The sequence below is a fragment of the Danio rerio genome, chromosome 2 (genome assembly GCF_052040795.2).
Source record: "Danio rerio strain M-AB ecotype USA chromosome 2, GRCz13ab, whole genome shotgun sequence".
NCBI classification, from domain to species: domain Eukaryota; kingdom Metazoa; phylum Chordata; class Actinopteri; order Cypriniformes; family Danionidae; genus Danio; species Danio rerio.
Genome location: NC_141022.1, coordinates 19,952,941 through 19,977,697, shown reverse-complemented (window position 1 = coordinate 19,977,697; position 24,757 = coordinate 19,952,941). Strand labels below are relative to the sequence as shown.

Genomic DNA, 24,757 nt, shown 5'->3' with positions numbered 1-24,757 from the left:
CACAGGGATGAGCATCGACTTGCCTGTGATTTCAGGCGTTTGTCGGCAATTTCTAAAAAACTGTCAGCGAGTGAAAATTGGGGATAAAATCTACAAGTGTGAACACATCTTGTATAAGGATCACTAAAGAAAGAAAAGATCTTCTTGTATAATTGGATGTCACATGCTGTCATTATTACTTCTATACTATACTGCATATCAGTGCTAATATTTGTAGGCATTACCGAAACCCTCCTCTAGTGTTTTCTGGGAAGATTTTTCCCACCGCACATCTGCAGCCAGAAGCAGGTTTTCCCACCGCTGAACATTCACCCTGACCTCTCATTTCCAGCGGCTGATGGAATGAGAGGCCGCCGTTGTGGCCCGTGATTTTTATGGAGTGATTTAACACTCGGCGGCCATGCTGGAAGCTTGTTAAGGGGCGTGCTGGAGCTCCATAGGGGAATTGAGAGGCCTCACTCACCTGCTGCTTTATTGGATGGATCAGTTACAGTTTGACAAGAGTGTGGCCGTTGTTAAAGTTGCTGCACTGTAGGCGACTTGTGGTTTTGAGGGCTTGGAGAGGTGATCAATCTGGCTATCACTCCCTCTCTTTTTCGTTCTCTGCACTCATGGCTGTGATTCCCTGGAATGCCGATGAGAGGCCTGGAGTAAAGCCAGGCAGAACCAATGTAGAAGATGTCAACAATGGAGCTATGTTTAGAATGACCTTGTCTAACTTTGGGGGGATTGTAACGCAAACCAGAGTCAGGCTGGTGCAGTGCTTTGAAAACTGTTGCTAATTAGAAAATCTACAAAAGGCTAAATTGTCAAATGATTCACGATAATATTGAGGAAGTCCTTGAATGTTGCAAGTTGTGGGGGTGTTGGAGCCTCTTATTTGTCCTGTTATGTTTTGGCAGACAATCTGCATATTCCTATTGAGTTCTTCACAAAATTTATGATGGTGAAAAATTGTGTTCATTTAAAGGAATGCATAGAAGTGCAATAAATAGAAAAATAAATAGAAAATATTTAAAAAAAATAAATAGAAATAAATATAAATAGAAAAGATTTTAAGAGCCCTGTTGCAAAACGATTTTGTGAATATATTTTGTGAATATAACTATAAAATGTCAACTTTACTCTCTCTCTCAAAATTAAGAAGATTGAGTTGAATTGGAGGGGTGGCAACACTGATTATTTAAGGAAGAAGTCGGAAGCTTTTTGGATTTTTTACTTTGTTTGCGCAAAGTATAAAAGAAAATTTTTAATTTCAAAGATTTTTTTCTGATGTATTTTGAGTTTTTTTAAACTGTTTTTTTTTATTGTTATTTGTATTGCTAGATTATGTGTTGATCTGAAGTGGATTCATGTCAACTGATAACAACTTGTGTTGTTGGGTCCTGCTGATTCATTGGGGTGATGATTTGAGCCTGGTTTATCAGTTTTTTCTAATCTGTAATTAGATGTTCTAAGAGTGCAAAAAAAGCATTAAAATAATTAATTAATTATTGACGCCAAACTTTTAAATGGCATCGTGTGTCTGATGTTCTATCATATAGTATGTAAACGTTACATGTATTCATCTCGAATTCTACGATGAATACATTCAGTTTAGGAGTGTCAGTCCAGTCACTTGATTATGTCAAAATAGACCAGAGCAGTTCAAAAACTTTACAGCCATTTACAAAGATTGCACATTTGCATCTGAAAATGTGAGCACATAGAAAAGGTTTAGCAAATGTTGCCGTTTTCATGCCAACTTGCTACTGTAAACAGAAACGCTAATTGCTTGCCTGCCCTTCAAGTTGTTTTGATTGGTCCGTTGCTTTGGGAGTGACATTAACTCCTGCGTGTAAAAAAGTTAAAATAAATTTGTCTTGATGTGTTATAAAATAAAAACAGTCTCTCTACTGACCTCAAGAATTCCCACCTCCACCATTCAATTGTATGTCACGCGACAGCAATTGCTTGTCACTTTGAAGTAGATTTGCCATTAGTAATGTAAAGTTACTCTAGTGAACCAGTGAAACAGACGAGACATTATTGAGAGTATGATAATGTGTAATGTGTAAGTTTATTGATCATTACAATGCATTGTTTGATTGACTGAATGACACCTGTACGCGTCCTCCAAAAATGGCCATAATAGATGTTAGTATCGCGATCATGTTCGCTTTGGGTATGCATTCGCATTACATAGGGAAACCTTTAAAAAAAAAAAAAAAAGCTCTTTTTTTGTTGTTTGATTCAAATGTTTAGATACTAAATAAAACTGTTAAACATTTGTTAAATTTAAATGGTCATTCCAAATATAAAGTTTTATCATAAGCTCAGCAAACAGTTTTAAAGAATTTGATGCGTTACGTATTTATGTTGTTACTGTATATTGGATGAGACGTAACTTTAAGTGAGTTTTTAATGATGCTGGGTGAAAATAACAGAAATCACAACAAACTGATATGTGAAACAAAAATAACAATTTATGAACAATCATATAAAATAATGAATATATGAATTTGAATTGTAATTTAAATGACCAAATCAAACGAAAAACAGGAGTGTTGCAAAAAAAAAAAAAATAAATAAATAAATATAACAAAACAATCCAACTAAACCCCAACCCACTAAACTAACTAACCAATGAAAAAATGTAGAAAAAAAAACAATCTTAAGCGTATGCAATGCAGGTGTGGTAACTCCTCCATAAACAAACACAAAAAAAATTTTATTCAGAATTACTAGAGTTCTCATAAAGTACATATTGTTAGCAATTAGCTTAACAAAAGCTTATCTGATAATACAATTCTCATAAAGATAATTCGACTTCCTAATATTTAGGTAAATTGAGCTACAAAAGTTTATTTTACTAAAAAAATAACTTAAACAGGAGACAAGCTAAAAAAAAAATAAATAAATAAAAGAATACAAACATGAAAGAACAGGCTGGTTGACACAAGTGAGGAGTTTGGTGCTGAATCAGGTGCTCCTCACGATCAGTGTGAGCGAACACCTTTTAAATGCAGCAGACCAGCTCCTGATTGGTGCTCCGAGTGGTTTCATGAGGATGAGTGACAGCCTTCTCGAGCCTTCTTCATCTAGGGCAGAACCAAATACACAATGGGAAAGAGAAAAAGTGAAATGGAAAACAAACACAAAAAGTTTATCTACAAACAATTATATACATAATTACAATACCTATAATTTAATTACTCCTACCGCCAACACTGCAAGATCTGGACAGCGCATCAGCCATGAGGTTCTCTGACCTCATTCTTGTGTTTGATAACCAGGTTATAGCTTTTGGCTACCAAGGACCAATGCATCAGTCTCAGGTTATGATACTACATTTTCCTTAAAAACATTAGAGAATATTTGTCAGTAAACACAGTCACGAGTAAGCGGACAGTGTTGACCATGGATGACGTATCCTAATTCTTATCTTGAGGCATGACTAATTGAATGAGACAGCATCATTGTTGGCTGAAGAGATCAATACGGGAGAGGCATTCTTTGCCACAGTAGCCGCATTGATAGGTGGCTCCCAGGCTGACATTGTTTTGCACCTTTTGGCGAACTCTATTGTCCTCTGACACACGCATCATGTTCTTCTCACCTGACTTGAGCTGTTTGGTCAGGGTGCACTTCCATATCGGGCGGTCTGCTGCCAGGTCTTTCCAGGACTGTGTGTTTACGTCGAGGGCTTTCATCTTCCTCTTCATGACATCTTTAAATCGTAGAATTGGGTGCCCTATGGTTTTCTTCCCAGATGAGAGTTGTCCGTAGAGGATGTTCTTTGGGATTCTCCCATCCTCCATGCGGCGTACATGGCCAAGCCAGCAAAGGCAATGTTGTCGGAGCATGATATACATGCTGGGAAGACCGGCTCGAGTCAGAACTTCGCTGTTGGAGACTTTGTCCTGCCAGCTAATGCTCTGAATGCGGCGCAGACCTTGTAGGTGGAAGGTGTTCAGTCTCCTCTCGTCTTGCATAGGTTGTCCATGTCTCACTCCCGTACAGCAGAGTGCTGATGACGCAGGCGTTGTACACTGCCATCTTTGTTACAGTTGTCAACCTATTGTTTGTCCACATTCGGATTGTCAGGTGGGCTAGAGTAAAGGCTGCCTTCCCGATCCTCCTGTCGAGCTCAGCATCCATGGAGAGGTTATCGGTGATGGTAGATCCCAAGTATGTGAACTGGTGGACGACATCAAGCTGGTAGTCATCTACTGTGACGGCTGGCGAAGTGGCAGTGTTCTGGCTCAAGACATTTGGTTTTTTTAAACTGCTGGTCAGCCCAAAGTCTTTGCAGGCCATGGACAAACGTTGCATCAGCGACTGTAGTTCTTCCTGGGTGTGTGTGGTGACTGCAGCATCGTCAACAAATAGCATATCTCTAATCTGTGTCTCGCGTTCCTTCGTTTTGATTTTAAGGTGAGAGAGATTAAATAGCTTGCTATCCAATCTGATGCAGAGGTAGATTCCTTCCGTTGCTGAATCAAAGGCATGTCTTAAGATTCCAAACAATGTGGGGGCAAGAACGCAGCCTTGCTTGACGCCGCTGCTGATGCTGAAAGGCTCGGAGCAACTGCCGCTGAACTGCACTGTTCCCTTCATATCAGTGTGGAAGGATTCAATTAAACTGCAGTTTTGGTAGGCAGCCAATCTTGGGGAGAATTTTGAGAAGTCTGTCTCTACTGACCAAGTCAGAGGCTTTGGTGAGGTCAGTAAATGATATGTATAGGGGCTGCTTGAACTCGCATACAAAAAAACACAAAGACATTAGTAATTAGTAATTTCATCATTCTAAGAGATAGACACTTGCGTGTCTGAGAAGCATTTCATGGTCACTCAGTGAAATGACTTGCTTTAAAGCAACTTTGTTACCATTTAATTGGCTAACTTGTGTTCATCCAAGCTATTGTATAACCTGTAAACATGTAATATTTTATTGTCCCACTGAACACAAGAGTGTTTGTCTGGCATGTTTAATAGTTGCTTATAAAAGTCACAGTCCTCAACAATCCTATGAGACTATTGGTTCCACATGTCTTCTGTAATATTACTCTAAAGATGCTGTAATTTACATCTCATCTAATGATATTGTGAACGAATATACAAGCAAATCAGTACAATATCTTGCAGTGTTTGAAGGGAGCTTTACATAGAATCTAAATGATTTTGATGACAGATTGATAGTAGCCTTGATGCCATTCATTTAACATCAAGCCAGGAATGTTATTGTTTTTTTCCACAGCAGCTCAGTTATGCAAGTCACAAGAGGAGCTCCTACAGTATTAAGTCTGCCCTTTAAGTAGGAAACAATCTTACCATCTCTGAGATGCCTGACCAGTGGAAGGAATGTTGAGACTTTACAGAGACTTTGTTCTAAGCACATTTAAAGTATCAATCAGAGACTTCCTGTTTCATTTCTTCTTCAAACAACTGATCACTCTTACACCAAACATGACTGCCGCTGAATGCCAGCATATCTTCTGTCTGTTTACTTGTACTCTATTTTAAATCCTTTTATAATCTACAAGGAGCCATACTTTCGCTTGGTAAGATGAATTCGGTATACTATTCTCATTGTCACACATTGGGAATTCAGGGGTCTTTAAAAAGTCTGTGTGAAATCAAAATGTACAATGTTTAGCTAGCACACACTAATCTGTGGAATTTAATCCACACAAAGTAAGTTTGTTTTGGTAATCTTCAAGGAAAGTCTGACCATTTTTGCTTCTGTGTTTGTAGTGGTGTAGGTCCTTCTTTGTTGAGGTCAATTTGATGGCTTCAGCCACAGTATTCTTAACCACACCCCACTTACCGTTAGTTTGCTATAAGGAAATTATAGCCAAAAAGGAAACCCCCACCTCTACTAAATATACTGTTTCATTTGGATGTACATATTGGATTACATAATAATAAAAATTATAGTTACCAAATTAAATTATTATAGATAAATGAAATAAAAATAAAATAGAATAAAACCCAATTAAACACAACTAAATGCAGGGCAGATGTTTTCATTTATGCATTATAAACTTGCGTTCTGTGAATGAAAGTCGCCTCGTGGTTCCATCCCAAAGAGGGAAGAAATCACTTTTGCGAACGAACAGCAACTGCATCAGAACAGCAGAGTCACTCGCTATTTTCAAGAAACAACTAAAAACTCAACTATTTAGTCTCCACTTCACTTCCTAATCTGCAATTGCCTCTCTGGATATCACACCAACTGTACCCAAAAAAATACTAATACTACTAATACTTTCCTTCTTACACTTTACAGACCTGAAACTTGCCTATAGCACTTATTCATTGTTGCTCTTATAGTTGTGTAAATTGCTTCCTTGTCCTCATTTGTAAGTCGCTTTGGATAAAAGTGTCTGCTAAATTACTAAATGTAAATGTAATTGTCAGGAGCTAGCAAGGGTGATCTAGATCCAGTTGGAGAGTTTTAACATAAGAAAAAAAAAGCTTCCAAATTTTAAAAATCGTTCTGTTAAGTCTTTGAAAGGAGTATCTACTGTAATCTTCTCTAGTTTTACAAAATACTAAACATCTTTCAACCACCGCACATAAGAGGGTGGCTGGGGGCTCTTCCAGTTTAATAAAATTACACGTCTAGCAAGCAAAGGAAGGCCACAAAGTTTAAAAAGTAAGTGGTTAATGTATAATTACCAGGCTTCACACCAAACAGGCCAATAATAGAGGATGGTTATATAGGCATAGAAGTGTTGGCTGAAAGAGAGAGAAATACTGAACCCCAGAATGAGGAAAGAGCTGGACATGTCAAGAACATATGAGTTAAAGTGCCTAAACCTGAATGACACGTATCACCGGATCAATAGTTGGGTTGATCGCCTACATTTTGACCAGTGTACTTGGTGAACTACTTTACACTAAATGACGTGCGCATATAGATGAGAAATTAACCCTGTCTACAGCTGCTTCCCATGTATCTTGGTCTATTTCAAAAATCTGCAGACCATTAACTTAGAGATTAGGCCTTTACTGCTTACTTCAAGATATAAAATATTGTCAACAGGACAAAGAGGTTTAGAAAGCTATTTAAAAAAACTTTAAATATTAAAATCTGAAGTTTGTTCCATGAAATCTTTAATTAAATGTTATCAACTCAAAAAAAACTTCATGGAGTGTTAAATAAAATGACTGAAAGTGATTTATTAAAAATGTCATGAATGAGCTTGTTAATATGAGTGATAATGCATTTAAAAGTAACAACAGGATACTCGTTTTACAGGCTTATAGCAGTTTGCGATCTATGGATACTGCACATTTATGTTAAGCAACTCTACAATCAAAAACTTATGAAAATGTTAACTTAGGTTTTTTAATTATACTTGCTTACTGTAATTCTGACAAAGTCTGGTGATATAAAGTCCTGACTTTACATTATACCCATGGAATTATGCTACCAACATTATATTTGAATAGTTCCTAAGTTAGAGTTAGTGTTTGGGGTAATATTATGGCCTCGCATTACATCCCTCAACATTAAAATCAGATACGTTGCAAATTTCATTTTCAAGATGTGCTACCAACTTTTCAAATTTGAGGTGGGATAAATTGACTGGGTGAAATCTAAATGACCAACTTTTACTCCTAATTCTATTCTTTTGGTGAACAATTTCTGAGTGCAAGGTAATCCAGAAGGGGAAAAAAGGTTTGCCTTAGTGATCCTTGAACATAATTTAGCAATAACACTCTCATTTACTCATTAGTCATTACCTGAGCAACTTGGACAGTATTTGACACATTCAGTTTAACTTTTATATTTATTTATCTATATATTATTAATATATCTTTATTTATATAGCGCTTGTAAAATGTAGAATGTCACTAGCTTAACATAGAAGTTCTATTAAATTGAAACCGTGTAAGTCCAGTTTTCGGAGTTGACGTTAAGTTCAGTGTGGTTTAATTTCCACTGCTGTAAGTCCAAACACTGAAGAGCAAACCCATCGGTTTGCAGCTCCACAAGTCTTAAACCAAGTAAATCAATGGTGACCATGATGAGGAGCAAACTTCACCAATTGACGAAAGTGAAGGGATAAAAAAGCTCTAGAGAAACCAGGCTCGGTTGGGCACGACCATTTCTCCTCTGTCCAAACTTTTTCTGCATAGCAGCAGTATAGGCTCTGGAGGCTGGAGAATGCTGGGCGTCCATTTTGGAGAAAATGCAGGTGTGAGTAGGTCACTGGCAGGTGTACAGTCTGGCTCACAGGATCAATGCAGAGACTCGTCTGTCAGGTCTCATGCTCTGCTCTATGACTGCCACAGTATCTGTTCAGGATACGGCCTGGTCCACGATTATGGATACCTCTAGAAGGTCTCTATGGTTGACATCATCTCTTCATATGTGTTGTCCTTAAGGTCATCGATGGTTGGCATCATCTCTTCACAGGTTTTGGATCATATCAATCTCTAGAGGTCTCGGGATAAGTATCCCCACCTGGAAATATAGAACAATACACATAACCACTCCTCTCCAACTGTTGTTGCTGTAAGTGAAAGATGGAGAGTTGGAGCAATTAAAATAAAACCCCACCCCTTTCAAGACCTTCAGTCCCCATTATATTTGTCTACTTTGTCTTTACGTCTTTTACATTATTTTGTGCCTTTTGTGTCTTAAAAACTCTTAAAGTTGATTAAAAAAACTACATACAGTATACAAACCCATATTTTATTGTTGTTGTGGAGTTTTTCCCTGTTTACACCTGCTTGTGGTTGAAGCATTCCCCAGAATTTTTGCTTCTGTTCAGCAAAACCCTACTGTTGACAGAAGAGATGATGTTTTCTTGCCATGGCTTGTTGTGGGCGCGGGGCCCTCCAAAACTGCTTCAAAGCCATGCGTCCGACTCAATAGCTGCGCCTATTGTTGGACTATATCAAAGGCAGAGTCTGCTTATTTGAACAGGTGACTCCCATTAAGTCTGCTGACCTGGCTGGCTGTTTGCCAGCAGTGCTGCCTTGGCTTCGCAGAGCTCGTCTAGTTGGGACGCTAATACTTGATGATCTCAGTGCCAGGTCGCAGATTGAATAATTGCTGAGCTATGGCACTCTGCAGGTCTCCTGAGTAATTGTTATGGGAGAAGCTGGGGGCCGCTGCTCCCCAAACGCTCCTGGAGGTCAGGATTTCATTTGTCCGTTTCCTGTGGGCTTGTCCAACCTAGATGGCCTGCTTCACTTTTAATGAAAACTGTCTACGCTAGCGCCATCAGTATGCAGTGATGGCACTTATAGGCTTTGGGCCTGAACTCATGATTATGGAAGAGATGGTTTTTTCACATCTGTTGTAAGATGATATAAAAATGTTCCATGCCTGTTTCATGATGTGAAAATTGGATGTGTAGACATATTTGTCCATGTAACATTTTTTCTTTGTTCTGTTTTATCTTCTGTAGCAAGGAACAGAGGGCTTCTGGAAGTCTGTAGCACGATATGTTCCCCGGGAACCCTCAGAAATACGGATTCTCAACCCCTACTTTATACAAGAGGCTGCCTTTCAGTTTATTGGCCTTCCACAGAACAATGGCCTCATGGGTAAAGGGGTAAGCAACATTCTTGTTCCGTTTCAGTGCTTTTCATAATGTTGTTTTTATTAAATGCATTGAATGCAAGCGAGTAGACGCTGCTGAAACCAGTAGCTCTTCAAGAGGAACTGCTGAACCAAGAAGAAACCTTTGCTTTATTGAAGCAAAATGGCAAGCAATACTTTTAGTCAATCTTATGTTAATAGGGGTCACAGGAAGCCTTAGACACGTGTTTCCTCAATTAGCCTGTAATTACCATAAAGATCACTACAGGTCAAAGGTAGCTTGACTAATCCAGTGGGTTTGGAAAGTGTATGCTGTGCAGTTTGTCCAAACATGGACGAAGCTGTTTTAACATTAGTCTTAAAAGTCTCACATCTTAAAATAGCACAGTATTTTCAGTTGGCCTAAAATAATAACAAATACTAACAAAAAGAAATGAATAATTAAGGCCGTTATATCAGTCATTTCAACTTTTATTTTCAATCAGTCCATCTGATTTTCAAAATACTTTAATTTATATTTAATATTTAATTATTATTTAATTTCATTATTTTATAGCTTTATCTTTTAGATATAGTTGACATCAAAACATTAATGATGTGAGACCTTCTTTCTTTTTCTTACCTCTAAAAGAGAAATGTAAAAACAAACTCCATTTTCTTCATATAATGGAAATGAATACTGACCAGCATTAAACATTTTAGGTCACGAAAATATAAAACAACTATTTCATTTATGTGTTGTATATTCCTAGTGTTCTGGGAGGTATACACTACACACTGCCTACAAAGTCTTGTCTTTGATCCCAGTTGTAAGAACAACATATAATAGCTTGACTTCAAATTTACCATTTGGAAAAGTGGCAGAAGGTAGATTTTACTGATGAATCATCTGTTAAACTGCACCCCAATCATCACAAACACTGTAGAAGACCTATTGGTACCCACATGGACCCAAGATTCTCATAAAAATCAGTCAAGTTTGGTGAAGGAAAAGTCATGGTTTGGGGTTACATACAGTATGGTTTTTTTTTTCCACTTTTTTTTTTTATTGACTTTAATAACAAACATACAAAATTCAATTTACACAAAAGAACACAATGATAATAACAGATCAGGATAAATAATATAAACATTAAAAATTAAATAAAAAGAGAAACAAAAGAGAGAAAAGAAAGAAAATAAATAAATAAGATTAAACATATACATAACACAAATACAGCAAGAGGAAAATAGGACTTGTGTATCTGTGCTTTTTCCAAAATATTTATCATAAAAAACTAAAAATCTGTCACTTTTCTTATTATTAACTAGTCTAAGAACATTTAGTATGGTGGTGTGCGAGAGATCTGCAAAGTAGATGACAACATCAGCAGCCAGAGATATTAACACAATTGTGTTGACCATTACATTACAAACCACAGGAGAAGGCAAATTCTTCAGCAGGATAGCACTCCTTTTCATACTTCAGCCTTCACATCAAAGTTCCTGAAAGCAAAGAAGGTCAAGGTGCTCCAGAATTGGCCAGCGCAGTAACCAGACATGAACATTATTGAGCATGCCTGGGGTAAGATGGAGGAGGTATTGAAGATGAATCCAAAGAATCTTGATGAACTCTGGGATTCCTGCAAGAACACTTTCTTTGTCATTCCAGATGACTTTAATTAGTCTAATTTAATTAATTAGAGTTATTTGAGTCATTGCAGAGATGTATGGATGCAGTCCTCCAAGCTCATAGGAGTTACAATACACAATATTAATTATTTTTCCACTACACCAGGGGCCTCATGTATTAATGTATATGCGTATGCCAAGTTTCACACTCAGAATCGCTCACGTTTGGATTTACTAACGATGAAATGAACATGGGAATGTGCGCAGCTCCACGCCAGCTTTATGGCTGGCGTACGCACATTTTTTGTGCGTGTCTGTTTTTTTCCATTGGCGATTCCTAGAGGCAGTTGTGTTAAATTGCATTCTACAAAGTGTGTTTGAGCCGTGCAATGGCAGCTGTATGAGACGGGTTCATCTAGCAGGTATATAAGGTTTCCATACCATGCAGTTGACCAGCCAAACATTAAAGCGCAATTTGCAGCGTTCGCCAGTTTCCCAATGTAATCGGAGTGATCTGCTGCACACACATTGCTATAAAGACACTATCTGAAGATGAATTTGCATGCGTGAATCAGAAACATTTCCATTCAATAAATGTACAAATATGATGCACAAACTTATTAATGATTCCTACTTGTCTTCCTCGTGATAAATAGTTGGCAAAATCTGATATGTAGCGGGGGAAAAAAGAATGACTTCATCAGACAATCGAGTTCATGCTTAAATGTGTCTAACCTGATGACATGCGTTTTATGAGCTGCGCCACTCAGAATGCTAAGGGTACTGCAACATTTTGCACTTTTACATCTCACTATTTCTTTTTTTAATCCACTCAGCGCGATGTTCAGACCCAACTGTGTTAACCGCATCAGCTAAACTCTCCTACTCCCACTTTTTTCCGGAGAACAAACTTGCAAATATCACCGTTTTCCTCCGGTCTACCCCAGAAAGGAGCACCTCCAATTTACATTCTGTTCAAAGTTTCTCTTTTTGCTTGCTTTTGCCATTGCTTTTTCGTTTGGTTTTGCCAAAGTAGAGTCAATAGCATATTAATACCGGGGAGGAGGAAGGGAGGGGTTTTGCGCTCGTGCATGTTGTGCTCAGTTTCACATTCTTTGGATGTACAAAGAATATGCGTGGGATTCGGCGTACGCAATGTTTTAGTATGATTTCCATGCAAGTCTTCGTACATGAGACCCCAGAACTTTATATTCTATACTCTACATTATTTCTGTTAAGTGACAAGCAGAGTCAAACCCTACTGTTCTAATTAAATATTTACAAATCAAGGCATGATCATATTTTATTTTGGTAAAATAAGCATAATCTAGACTGAAATCAAAAGGATAAACGATCAAAAAAATGATAAAATGATCAACAAGATGTCAAGTTATTATTTGTTGTTTCTAAAAGTTGGAAAATACTTTTGTCAGGTAGTGTAGTTTGGTGAAAATGATCAGTCAAAAATCTTAACAGTTTTTAAAATTATCACAAAATTTGTGCGTTCATTGCTAATGTTTAGTCTAACAGTGAAAAGTAACTTACCATACAGTAATATTTCCTAGGGGTAAGAAAATGCATTGTCAAAGTTGATGGTCCAAGTACTGTACCTTGGGATGCTCATGAGACTATTATTGCATGTTGTATATATTAAAAATTAAAATGCAACTTGATTTTCTGAGATGTGTGTGTATATATATATATATATATATATATATATATATATATATATATATATATATATATATATATATATATGAATTTAAAAAAAGCTAAATAATGCAATAACAAAACAAATCTGAGTTTTTTTTTTTTTTTTCAATCAAACTGATTTAAACTGATTAAAACCTTTGGCTTTAAAGGGGTAGGAGCAATGTATATAATTTCACATGCTAAATTCTACCACTGAACTGCATCATGAATGTTCCATGCCTATGAAACTCCACCCCTTTAGCAAACATTTTGTGACATTCTCTAAAACATGGGTGTTGGGTGTACTCTAGCCTACGGAGAAAACATGATATTAGCACTGTCTTAAAAGAAGCGTTTGTGTGACTTTCATCAACCCTCAAAACATGGCCTACAGCAATGATTACTCACCTGCTAGGAGCCCATCAACAACACGCTTTCATTCCAGTCCCAGGAAATTGGACTTGAGAAAGTAGATAAATGCCACACTAGTATCATAGCCTGATGAAGCTCTCAGCTATCTCATCATGGCATGAGTGGAGACAAGGGTCTGTGTGTTTGAGCTTGACCACCTCCTCAGACCTCCTGTGAATGCTGGAACATGTGCAGTGCACGTGGAGCTAAGCCAAAGGCCCCTAAGGTTTGGGTAGGCAGGGGGGCAGCGCACAAGGGAAACCGTCCCATACGGTATTGATCAAGGTGGGATACATTTTGACACAGCCTCCCCCTTTGAGCACTCCAAACACCCACCTGCTTAAGGCTGCGTACTCTGACACAGTCTAATACTGAAATGGTTTGTTAAGGTGTTGCAAACAATTTATATGGGCTGTAATTAATCAAACTAATGAAGTTGAACATAACTAAATTTAATTTGTTTAAATTCAGCCCTTAAAAACCAAAAATTATAAATCCCATTAATTATTTTTTAAGTGTGTATGTTTGTGTATTTGTGTGTGCATTTGGGCTAGGGCTACACAATATATCGTTTCAGCCTTAACATTGCAATGTGCACTTCTGCAATGGTCATGTAACAGGACTCGCAATGTCAAGTAGGGATTATAGGTGGCCAGTCACTACAATTTAAAATACATGTAAATTTTTTTATTAATTGCAATGTTTAAGAGTTGAAGATCATAATTTGCCTTTGTTTTTCTGTTACTGTGTTAACATAAGTGAGTTTAAAGCATGCTTGAGCAATCAGATTGTTACATTTAAATATTTAATATGCGTCTGATAGGGCACGATTAATCGAAAAAAGATTGTGATCTTGATTCAACCATACACACAATCTTAATTCTTAAGTCTTTTTGCGATTGAGCCAATTTTATTTTTACAGTCAGGAGAGAAGTCGGTCACACAAATCTTCACATTGTTTTATATGCACTGCTCGGCAACAAAGACACCTCCAAATTGTGTTGAAAGAGTCACATACTGTATTTATAAGGTATAATACACCCAAAAATGTCATTACTGTTTTCATGTAATGACATATTCGCGGCTTTCAAATCACACATGAGCTACCGAGAGGACGCGTGGCCGCCAATGATGTCTACTTTAGTGAACAGAACCTGCACATGCTGTGCATAATAGGTAATAAAATTATAAATAACATACAGTTTGTTGCAAACTGATCTCAGTGATGACAGACATGACATGAGCGCTCTCGGCAGTGAAAGTGTAAGTGAAATCGCGCAGATCATTTAAATAATCATATGTCATTTTAGAGTTATGATTATGACAAGCATTTGATATGTTTTTTTTTTTCTTTCATAGCCAACACAAAGTGTTATGCTTGAAAGCAAATGTTTACTGTGTCAGTATATCTACTCTAGCCCATATAATGTTGAGTATAATGCAAGAGGAAATCTCAAAATGACAAATGTTTTGTTTTACCAATGAAAAGAATGGTCTTATAATGTTGTCAAAGACAAATGACAAGCACATGTCTCGAAACATAATAATTCAACTGTATAATTATGAATAATTATATTGATGGCATCAATTTACTGTAGAAGTATTTAAAGTTGAAGTATTTAAAGTCATTCTAAATCTATATAAAATTTAGCATTTTAACCAAAAGTAGACCTACGCATAGGCCTAATAGTGTTGTGTTACAATGTTTGAGAATTACAATAATAATAGACTACTCATATTGATCATTATTTTACGGCTAGAGAATCGTGAGTAAATCGAGATCTTGATGTTAAGCAAAAACAAATTGAGATTTGCCTAGTGTCTGACTAATAAGACTTGCAAAGATAATGTGATAATGTAATAAATAATGCCATATGTAATAATAATGCAATAAATCAAGGATGATTAGTTTTTATCTTTTGTATTATTTTATGTATTTATACAGTTTATAATATTTTATATAGATGCACTATATTACAAAACCATTGCAGTCTGGGGAAACAGATTTTGTATGCTGTATAAAGTTGAAGTCAAAATTATTAGCCCCCGTTAGACTTTTGTTTTCTTTTTAAATGTTTTCCAAATGTTTTATTTGGCTAGAATGAAAGCAGTTTTACATTTTTAAAAAGCCATTTTAAGGTCAATATTATAAGCCCCTTTAAGCTACATTTTTTTCAACAGTGTACATAACAATGGTTATACAATAACTTTTTACCCTATCCTGACTAGTTAACCCGATTAACCTAGTTAAGCCTTTAAATGTCACTTTAAGCTGTATAGAAGTGTCTTGAAAAAGACAAATATTATTTACTGTCATCATGGCAAAGATAAAATGAATAAATTATTAAAAATGAGTTATTAAAGCTATTATGTTTAGAAATGTGTTGAAAACATCTTCTCTTCATTAAACAGAAATTGGCAAAAAATAAAAAAATTAACAGGGGGCCAATAATTCAAGTGGGGCTAATAATTCTGACTTCAACTTTATGTAATTTTAAAAATAATTGCAATGTTTAGTCATTGTTAAAGTTCTTGACTTCCAATAGTTTTCTGTTAACAATGTTCAATGTTTACTTTATTTGTAAAGCACAAGTTAATACTAAGATTTGACCACAGTGTTGTACACAAACATTACAAAAGTAAAAATATGAAAATTAGTCAAATGAAAATTATTTTAACCCACAATAAAAGCTAAATTACCTTGAAGTAATAACATTCCATTTTGTTATTGCTTAACAGTCAAGTAATAGCAGATTGATGCATTTATTTATTCAATGTTTATGTCTGACTACTAAGACCTGCCAAAAAATATCTAAAGCACGATAAGTTTCTCTTTTGTATTGTTTTTTATATTTCTATAGTTTCTAATATTTTTGCAGATGCACTATACTACAAAATCACTGCAATCCAGTAAAATAGATTTGAAGTTTTAGTATACTTTACATTGCATAAATGCAAAATATTGCAATAAATTTTTTTTCCCAAATATCGTGCAGCTCTAGTTTGTGTGTGTGTGTGTTTGTGTGCATGTGTGAATCAGACTCCAGGCCACTGCGAGCTAATGATTTAGAATAGTTGACTCCTCCAGGGAGATCAGGAAGTGAAGGTCTGCCTTCTGAAATCGCCGTGTCAGGGGTGGGGGTCTGTTTAAGCAAATTGTTAATCACACGCAGCTCAAGATGAGTTAACAACTGCGGACCAGAACTAAGCCAGGAGTCCTTCAGGCACAATGCCATCTAGACTTTGAGGAGTGAGAATGGTCTAGAGCAGACCACAGACAGCGACGTTTCATTAATCCAGAAATAGCACAGGCATCATAGTTATTCACAGATTGTTTGTGGTTTTACACATACTGGCTTCAATGACTTTTTTCATTATTCATAATCATTTATCTCTCAATGGATATTATGTATTAAATTTAAACATGCACTATAATTGTAGATTTTTTAATGCATTATACTATGGAATGTGTGAAAAAATTATAAAACGTATGAAAAATCTATGAAATAATTTTATTTATTTATTATTTTTTTAATGTTTCATAGTCAAAAAAAAATGTTTTATTATGGCAAGTAGGGTTAAGTATTGTTTGGGGTTATTTTATTACTGGGGCTAAATCGATACTTTTTAAACAGTACCGGCGCCTGAACCGATATTTTTGAACCACAAAATTTATGGTGGAAAAACTTTTTATCTAACAAAAAAAATAGTTCAATCATTTTAATTGAACAAAATAATTAAAATTTAAAGTATACATCAATTCATATTTTATATATTTTAGTTGTATTATTATACTGGTTGAGGTTTGAGTCGTCTAAATACGTTTACATGGACACAAATACTACCAATGTGAATTTCATTAATTAATGATTAAGACAATACTCTGATTAAGAGTCTACCATGTAAACGTTTTTGTTGTCTTAGTCTAACTAAAGTCATAAATAAACTAAACAAAAATCAAATTAAGACATGTGGGGTATACATATTTTAATGGCATTATTGAATTACACAACAGACATGTAAACACCTTAGTCAAACTACCATCATGTAGAATTTTTCAGTGCACTTTTGTTTAATTGCCTAAGCAACAAGAACAAATGCCTAACATCGACGATGGTGTCCTTAACCCTCAAAGTTGTTAAGAATAAAATGTTTATAGATGGTATGACACAACGCATACCTATGTGTGCCCTTAATGCTTCTTATCCCTTTGACTAGCACTCTACCAAACGGTTTACCATGTTTTTACTGTTTTAAATAATGACAGTTAAAGTCATTTAAAGAATGACTGTTTTAAATAATGGTTTACACACAGCATTGTTTATTTACAATTCAAACTATTTATTGACCGAACACCATTGTCAGTATCAATAATAAAAAAAAGTTCAGTATAAAGTTTCGGTATGAAGCTCTATAGTCTTATTAAAATGTGACTGCTGAGTGCACGCCTTGGAAGCAATGTCAATTAGCTTCAGAGTGTAAGTTTGTCATTTCAATGGAGGCGTCACATGTGACGCGCGCACATTTTCCAGGTGCACATAGTTGAAAAACAGCTGAACTTTCCAAATGCCGTGAGTGACACCACAATTCATGCAAGTAGAAGTACTCAATCTGCTTCACACTTTTTATGGAATATACACATTTCAGTCATAAAAGTAGACTAATTAAACACAGCGTATCCAAAAACTGCAGTGCTTTTTACTTTTCTCCATAAACTTACATCAGACCTGCAGCAATGGTTTGTCCATTTGTCATCCTCTGAGAAATCGGTTGATGGTCGCCTAGATACAAGACGCCATAGAAAATGGATAAGGAATTAACGCCCTTGCACTTGTTACTTCAGGTCAGAATAACAACACATTCGAAAATGATTGCCGTATAGCAGCAGCGAGGAGATTGTAAATAAAAAAAGGATGTAGCCAGAGTGGCTTTTTGGTTTCTTTTCTTGTGCATCTTAGCCACTAGCTTCCTATCTGAAAGGTTTTTAGTGTAGTGGGTAATGTAGTCATTCAACTTTACAATTTGTAATGTTGCAATATGTATTTAAATAATGATGGTTGGTTCCTTTATTTGAATGCTCAGATTTGATTAGTTTCTTTAAGAGTCTCTTATGTTTGTTTTATTATAAAGAGATCAGATATTTTGTTTAAATATTTTTGTTTTCAACTATTTGCCTCAGTAATGTTGGTAAATTAAAATAAAGTATTTAAAAAATCCTAATATTCCTAAATGGATGATTAAAAATATTCAATAATTATCAATATCAAATGATATGAAACGTGATGTCATGATAATTCTTTTTGTACTATGGCCTAGCACTAAGTCCAAGTGGTGACATGTTTCTGCTAAATATTAAAGTAAATAAACATAACAGAGTCTGTACTGGGGCAATGCTACATGCTTATAGAATGTTAGCACCTTATTGAGAATCAAATAGGTAATGATGTACTTTCTTTTTTATTTGGTCTGTAACAGTGTGACCACATGACTTCCTTTATAAATGATTGTAACTCGGAGTTCCTCAAGGAAGTATACTCTCGGTCACACTCTTCAGTATTAAAATAAATAGCATTGTGGAAATCATTGCTCCAAATATGTTCTGCAGCATCTACGTGGATGATTTATGTATCTGTTACAGAGGGAAGAACATGAATACAATTGAAAGGCAATTACAGTTAAATATTCACAAAATTAACCAGTGGGTTGTCGAAAATGGTTTTAAATTCTCTAAAACAAAAACTGTTTTTACACATTTTTGTATCCAGCGATCACTTCATCATGATCCAGAACTTTTTATCAATGGAAATATGATCAAGGTTGTTAAAGAAATCAAGTTTTTAGGTCTCCTTTTTGATAACAAAATGACTTTTATCCCTCATTTAAAATTTTTGAAAAACAAGTGCCTCAAAGCTATGAACATAATCAAAGTGTTGGCAAAAACAAATTGGGGTGCTGATTTAACTGTACTTTTACGATTGTACAGAGTACTCATTCGATCTCGTTTGAATTATGGAAGCATAATTTATGACTCTGCCAAGAAATCTTATAAACAAATCCTCAATACAGTCCACCATCAAGGATTGCGGCTTGCTTTAGGAGCATTCAGAACATCACCCGTTCAGAGTCAGTACATTGAAGCTAACGAACCCTCACTTCAAAATAGACGGCTGAAACTTTCACTACAATATGCTATCAAACTAAAGGCAAATAAGAACAACCCAGCTTATACTGCAGTTTTCGAACCTCAGTTTGTACAATTATACGAGAGTAAGCCAAAAACCATCAGACCTTTTGGTTTACGTATCAATTCACACCTACAAAATCTAAATTTAAACCTGGACATTTTAAAACAAATACACTTCAACTCATTGCCTCCCTGGAATTTAAAGACGCCTATAATCAATATGGAGCTAGGACATCAGAAGAAAGGTGTTACTCATCCCAATATGTACAAACAACAATACCTGGATATCAGAACTCAATATTCTCAGCACATACCAATCTTCACAGATGGTTCAAAGATGGAAAGTAATGTAGCAGCAGCAATGGTGACAGGGGAACAAAGTCATGGAATCAGTCTGCCTAAAGAATGCTCCATATTCACAGCTGAAGCCCGCGCTTTACTTTTAGCATTGGAGTATATAGAAAATGCCCAACAAAAGAAATCCATCATTTTTACAGACTCTAAATCATGCCTTCAAGTTATGGAATCTTCAACGAATAATCATCCTTTGATAATATTTTAACTATAGTTCACCAACTACAAAATCAGTTTTATCACATCATTTTTTGCTGGGTTCCTGGACATGTCGGACTTTTAGGAAATGAGCGAGCTGATGCAGCTGCTAAAGATGCTTTGAAGCAAGTAGTGAACAAATGCCAAATTCCTCCGTCAGAGATGAAATCTTTTATCAACGCTTACATTTTAAACAAGTGGCAAAAGGAATGGGATGCATTAGAAAACAATAAACTACATGAAATCCAACCTGAAGTTTCACACAGAATTTTAAGACATTTTAAGAGTCGATTTGATCAAGTAGTTTTTACCAGATGTCGTATTAGGCATACGAGAATTACACATGGTTTTTTGCTCCAAGGTGAAAACCTTACTGAGTGTTTGTGCTGCAAAACTCATCTTACTGTAAAACATATTTTACTGGACTGTCCTGCTTTTACTGATTCCAGAAGGACTTTTTATGAAATGAACTCTTTTGAGGACATTTTTGACAAAGTGAAACCAGAAAAGATTTTAGAATTTTTATCATGTATTAACACAAAAAATCTTATTTAATTTGTTTTATTTTGTTTGTTAATTTTTAAATTGTATATTTATTGTTGAAAGATTCCTGCCATGAAAATAGCCTTGGTTGCTGACATGGCACTAAATAAAAAATACATTACATATAAATGATTGTTCTGCACTCTTTGTTGATTTCTAGAACATTCCAACGTTGGGCACCGTTGCCATTACGATGGCCCTACATAACTGCGATGAGGTCGCTGTTGCTGGATTTGGCTATGACATGAACACCCCTCATGCACCCTTGCACTACTACGAATCAGTCAAAATGTCTGCCATTAAAGAGGTAAGCGTTTTTTGTTTATTACTTTAATTAAAAAAATGTTAAATAATTTTCTTTCTTTTCAAATAGATGATATTTTTATAGCAAACAACTGTGAGCTAATTTCTCATATCTTTGTTTGATCCAAGTCTGTTCACTTTCTGGAAAATTACAATGATGTCACTGGTAGGTCGTCCCGGGGTCCGAATGAGTGCTCATGTAGATAACTTTGTTGTTATGTTTAGTAAATTCCTCTCTGTTTGCCAGGTCTATAAAAGTGCACTCATAAAACTGAGCTGTTAACGCGCAGTTAGCTCCTGACTGCTCTGCCGCCCATCCTTGTCAAATCACAGTCAGGTAGCGCTCATGCAGAACACAGTCTCTTCCTGATTCTGTAGGATTAAGACCTGCGCTCTATGTAAAGCCAATGGGATTTAAGCTTTTGGCTTGTAGAGTGAGTAATTGACCCACAGTAGAACAGTACATGGTATTTGTCTTTGTAGGTTTGGCAGTCCCCATCCCAGCTGTGATTTGAGGGATTTCTTCCAACAGTAAATTTACTCTTGTGACTTTCACTAGTGAATGCCAGGATTTGTAATCGGTTGTTTCATCAGCTTGTTGGGCGAAATGTCATATTTGCATAAAATAACTTGAACTTTCTGTCACTCTCTAGACAAGTTAAAAGGAACAGTAATAGAGTTAGTTTAATATATTTGTAACCAAATAAATAAAATGTTGTTTAAATATGCTTTAAATTGATCAAAAGTGACAGTTAGAGTCCTAACAACGTGTGACATGACAACATTTGCAGATTTTGTCTGTCCGCACTAGACAACATGACAAAAGTATTTAAATAGCACACAAGTTAGAAGCGTATACCTGTGCACTGGACTTCCAGCTGAATAGTTGTTAGTTCTGACTATCTACTGGCGCTTTTGGTATGGATAAAATGTCACTTAAATTGTAATTCAAACTCACATTGGCATTCAACACCAAATAAAGCACATGATTGGCACCTGAGGTGATCATTGTCATTGTAGTTCATGCTATCCAGCCGTGACTTCACAGAAATAAAAAACGTTTATAAAATAGAAACCATGCATGTTGCTCTAGCAGGTGGTTGGGACAAAAACTCCTTTTAACATGGACAATACGGCTTTTATCATGTGTAGTAGTGTTGTGTTGTGGGTAGTTACTTAGGACACGATATTAGTTAATTAAATTGTTAATTTTTTTTATTGATTTACTTTTAAGAAGTGGTAACATTACTGATAATTTCCTGGAATGCTTCTCTGTGTGAACACAAAAGAAAAATTACCGGAAGCGCATTCACGTATACATGACATCTACTCCGACTAATCAAACAAATTCACATGCTTCTCTAGACACATTTTAAATTTAAATCATTTCTCTTGACACATTTACAGTTGCTGCTGTTTGATAGTCAGTTAATTTTTCTATGATCGTGCGAACTGTGGAAAAAAAATTATCAATAAAATTATTGTAAACCGCTGTGACTTTACCTGAAAGCTCATATGAGTCAGATTTGATTAACCTACAGCACCGGTAGTCTTTTGTTATAAAAAGTTCTCACAAGAAGAGATCTCACAAGCTTAAACACAAACTCAAATGTGCATCTCATTTTGCAAATTTGTTCACAATTCATCAGAATAAACGGTTAGCGCTTCTGCCGCATGGTAACATTAGCAGTTTTTTTCCTAGTTATTTGGTCTATCTCTGGGACAAACATGAATGCTAAAGTTCTAAATAATCATCAAGAAAAAGACTTGACCCCCTTTCATGTTTAATAAAAAGCTCATTATTTTTTCTTTCTTTTGGTCAATGATGACGGAATTTGCTGGTATTTTGAATGTGTGAATGATCCCTTTCTGAAAAATTCTGGAACGTTCTTAGCTTTGTAAACAGTTAATAATAGATAAATAATAGAATAATAATAGGAATTATTAATTACCTATTAATAATATGAAATAATAGGATAAGTCCAAATAAGCCATATAAGACCAAAACAAAATGAATACCCAACTTCAATTAAGACTTCAATGCATTGCCACAGTTATTACTGTTTTTACCTTTATATATTAGTTTGCATTTTATAAATCATCACAAGGGATTCAGACGGGAAAAAAATTCTAATAAAAAAAGGAAAATGCATCTACCTTGTAAAATGTTTACATAATATATTTGTTACAGAACATTTCCATCTAAGTCAAAAGCTGTTCTTTTTTACATTTAATTAACCAAAATACATCAAAATACTAAGCAGCTTAGTTGTTTTGAAGACATAATAATAATTTAAAATGTTTATAATATTATATTGTTCTGAAGGATTACGTACCACTAAAGACTGGAGTTTTGCCATCACCGTTGTTTTGAAATTGTTATTAGTATCTCTTAAAGAGACTTAGTTAAAAAAAAAAAAAAAAAACTCCCAAGTACAGAGGCATAAGGAAGAAATTGTTTCAGATCGTCTTACCCTGAGGCAGTTCGTCCAGAGGAGACTCTTAACTCAGCATGTGTTTTGGCCTGTGCCCTTTTCTCTCTGATGGAGAGTGAAACTTTACTCCTGGATCTGCTTGGTTTTCGGTGAATGTGATCTGTCACCAGGGCTGACCAAGCTGTAGCAGACAGCCCAGAGACTCTGTTGAGAGGCTTTTGGCCCAATATCTCAGCCCCAGCTGGTCCAGAACCTTGTGTTAGGGCCAGTTGTGAGGTCCCATCCGTTCGGACCGAGAACCTCTCACAGGAACCCAAAGCTCTAATTTCATCCAGTTTCACCTGGCCTGCAGTTTGTCTGCTGTGGTGTTGTGTGTCTGAAAATCACATCAAAGAACAATGGGATATTAAAGGAAACCTGGAGAGGATGGGTTTCACAGGAGTCGATACAAATACAGTTCTCTGATCCCAAAACAGTCTTCATCCCTCTCCTGCGACTCAGAGCTCTGTTATTGTTGTAATAAAATATCTGCTAGTAGAAGTGAAGTGCTAGTAGATGTAAGAATTGAGGTTTTTATTTGAACCGTGATGGATATTGACCTAAGCACTTAGCTCAGCCACAAATCCGATTAAAAAAAATCTGCATGTTCAGATAGATTTTAATGCTGTTTTACAGAAATTCTCAAAAGTCAAAGTCCACATCTTTCATTAAAGGTCCCATGAAATAAATGTAAACATTTTAGATGTTAGTTTCAGTTTGTTAGTTTCAAGTATATCTATTAGCTAGTGTGCTACAAAGCAGTGACAAAATCTGCCTGTAGAAGATATAAAACTGATTAACATTCAAAGCTTGAAGTTTGTCACCTCCGCCTAAATGGATCAACGTTTTGTTTGTCACGTCAGCCCATACTGCAGTTTCTCTTTAAATCTTGACCAGTCAAATGCTCTCTAGTATCTGACATCTGCCCCCTTCAAGACGCTTCTCATTTGCTTTTCATTTGATGACCTTGAGCTCAACTACTCTCCCTGGCAGAGCTGGGATAAAAACAAAAAGCTATTGGCTCTTCTTTTAAAGGGGAGGAGCTAATTTATGGTCTTTTTTTTTCAGTTGAGAGTACGTCAAACATCAAAGAGAAACTGCACATTTTAAAACACTTCACGGGACCTTTATGAGCATGAAGTCTCAAAAAGTGTTTAAACAATGCATCACCTTTAGTACTTTTTAATAGTTTTATGTAGCTGTTTAGAGTGTTATGGTGAATGCAGTGTTGAAACATGAGGAAAATTCAGTTGTCATCAGCTACTGTATGATCATGCTCAGATTAGACTTTTCTACGGTTACCTGATTATTTATTTGAATCCTGTTCCTGCATAAATGTTTTAAATGTTGTATCAGGCCAAGTAAGAAAAGTATTCAATTACACCATTTTAAGATCACATTCAACATGTTTTAGAGTCAATTTCTTACCATTTGAAGCCTTAC

The 24,757-nt window shown here is 35.8% G+C and overlaps 2 protein-coding genes across 22 annotated transcripts in view; one reads left to right on the top strand and one right to left on the bottom strand.

Moving 5' to 3' along the window:
• The window catches only part of st3gal3b (ST3 beta-galactoside alpha-2,3-sialyltransferase 3b), a 165,918-nt gene that overhangs the window by 137,792 nt on the left and 3,369 nt on the right, over nt 1-24,757 (top strand). For all 18 annotated transcript variants that reach the window (XM_087239188.1, XM_087239199.1, XM_087239198.1 and 15 more), the window contains 2 exons: nt 9,411-9,557; nt 20,698-20,844. In XM_087239188.1, the coding sequence (XP_087095314.1) occupies nt 9,411-9,557; nt 20,698-20,844 (294 nt within the window). The remainder of the gene's footprint in view (nt 1-9,410; nt 9,558-20,697; nt 20,845-24,757) is intronic.
• Nucleotides 2,031-6,219, bottom strand: LOC147837061 (uncharacterized). 4 transcript variants are annotated; one of them, XR_015478374.1, is made up of 3 exons: nt 3,599-5,942; nt 3,202-3,336; nt 2,039-3,080 (listed from the first exon to the last, which is right to left on the bottom strand). XR_015478374.1 is itself a non-coding variant. In XM_087240644.1 (2 exons), the coding sequence occupies exons 1-2, from the start codon at nt 3,972-3,974 to the stop codon at nt 2,962-2,964; spliced, it is 495 nt and encodes a 164-aa protein (XP_087096770.1). In that variant the 5' UTR covers nt 3,975-5,942; the 3' UTR covers nt 2,447-2,961. The 4 variants fall into 4 exon arrangements, 1 of the variants encoding a protein (XP_087096770.1); XR_015478373.1 differs by having other exon boundaries at nt 2,031-3,080; nt 3,202-6,219; XR_015478372.1 differs by having other exon boundaries at nt 2,042-3,080; nt 3,181-6,219.

Coding starts and splice junctions, on each gene's coding strand:
- LOC147837061 (XM_087240644.1), bottom strand. CDS start 3,974: ATGCAAGACGAGAGGAGACTGAACACCTTCCACCTACAAGGTCTGCGC. Junction 3,081..3,598: donor GACCAAACAGCTCAAGTCAG/GTGAGAAGAACA, acceptor GTTCTGCCCTAG/ATGAAGAAGGCTCGAGAAGG.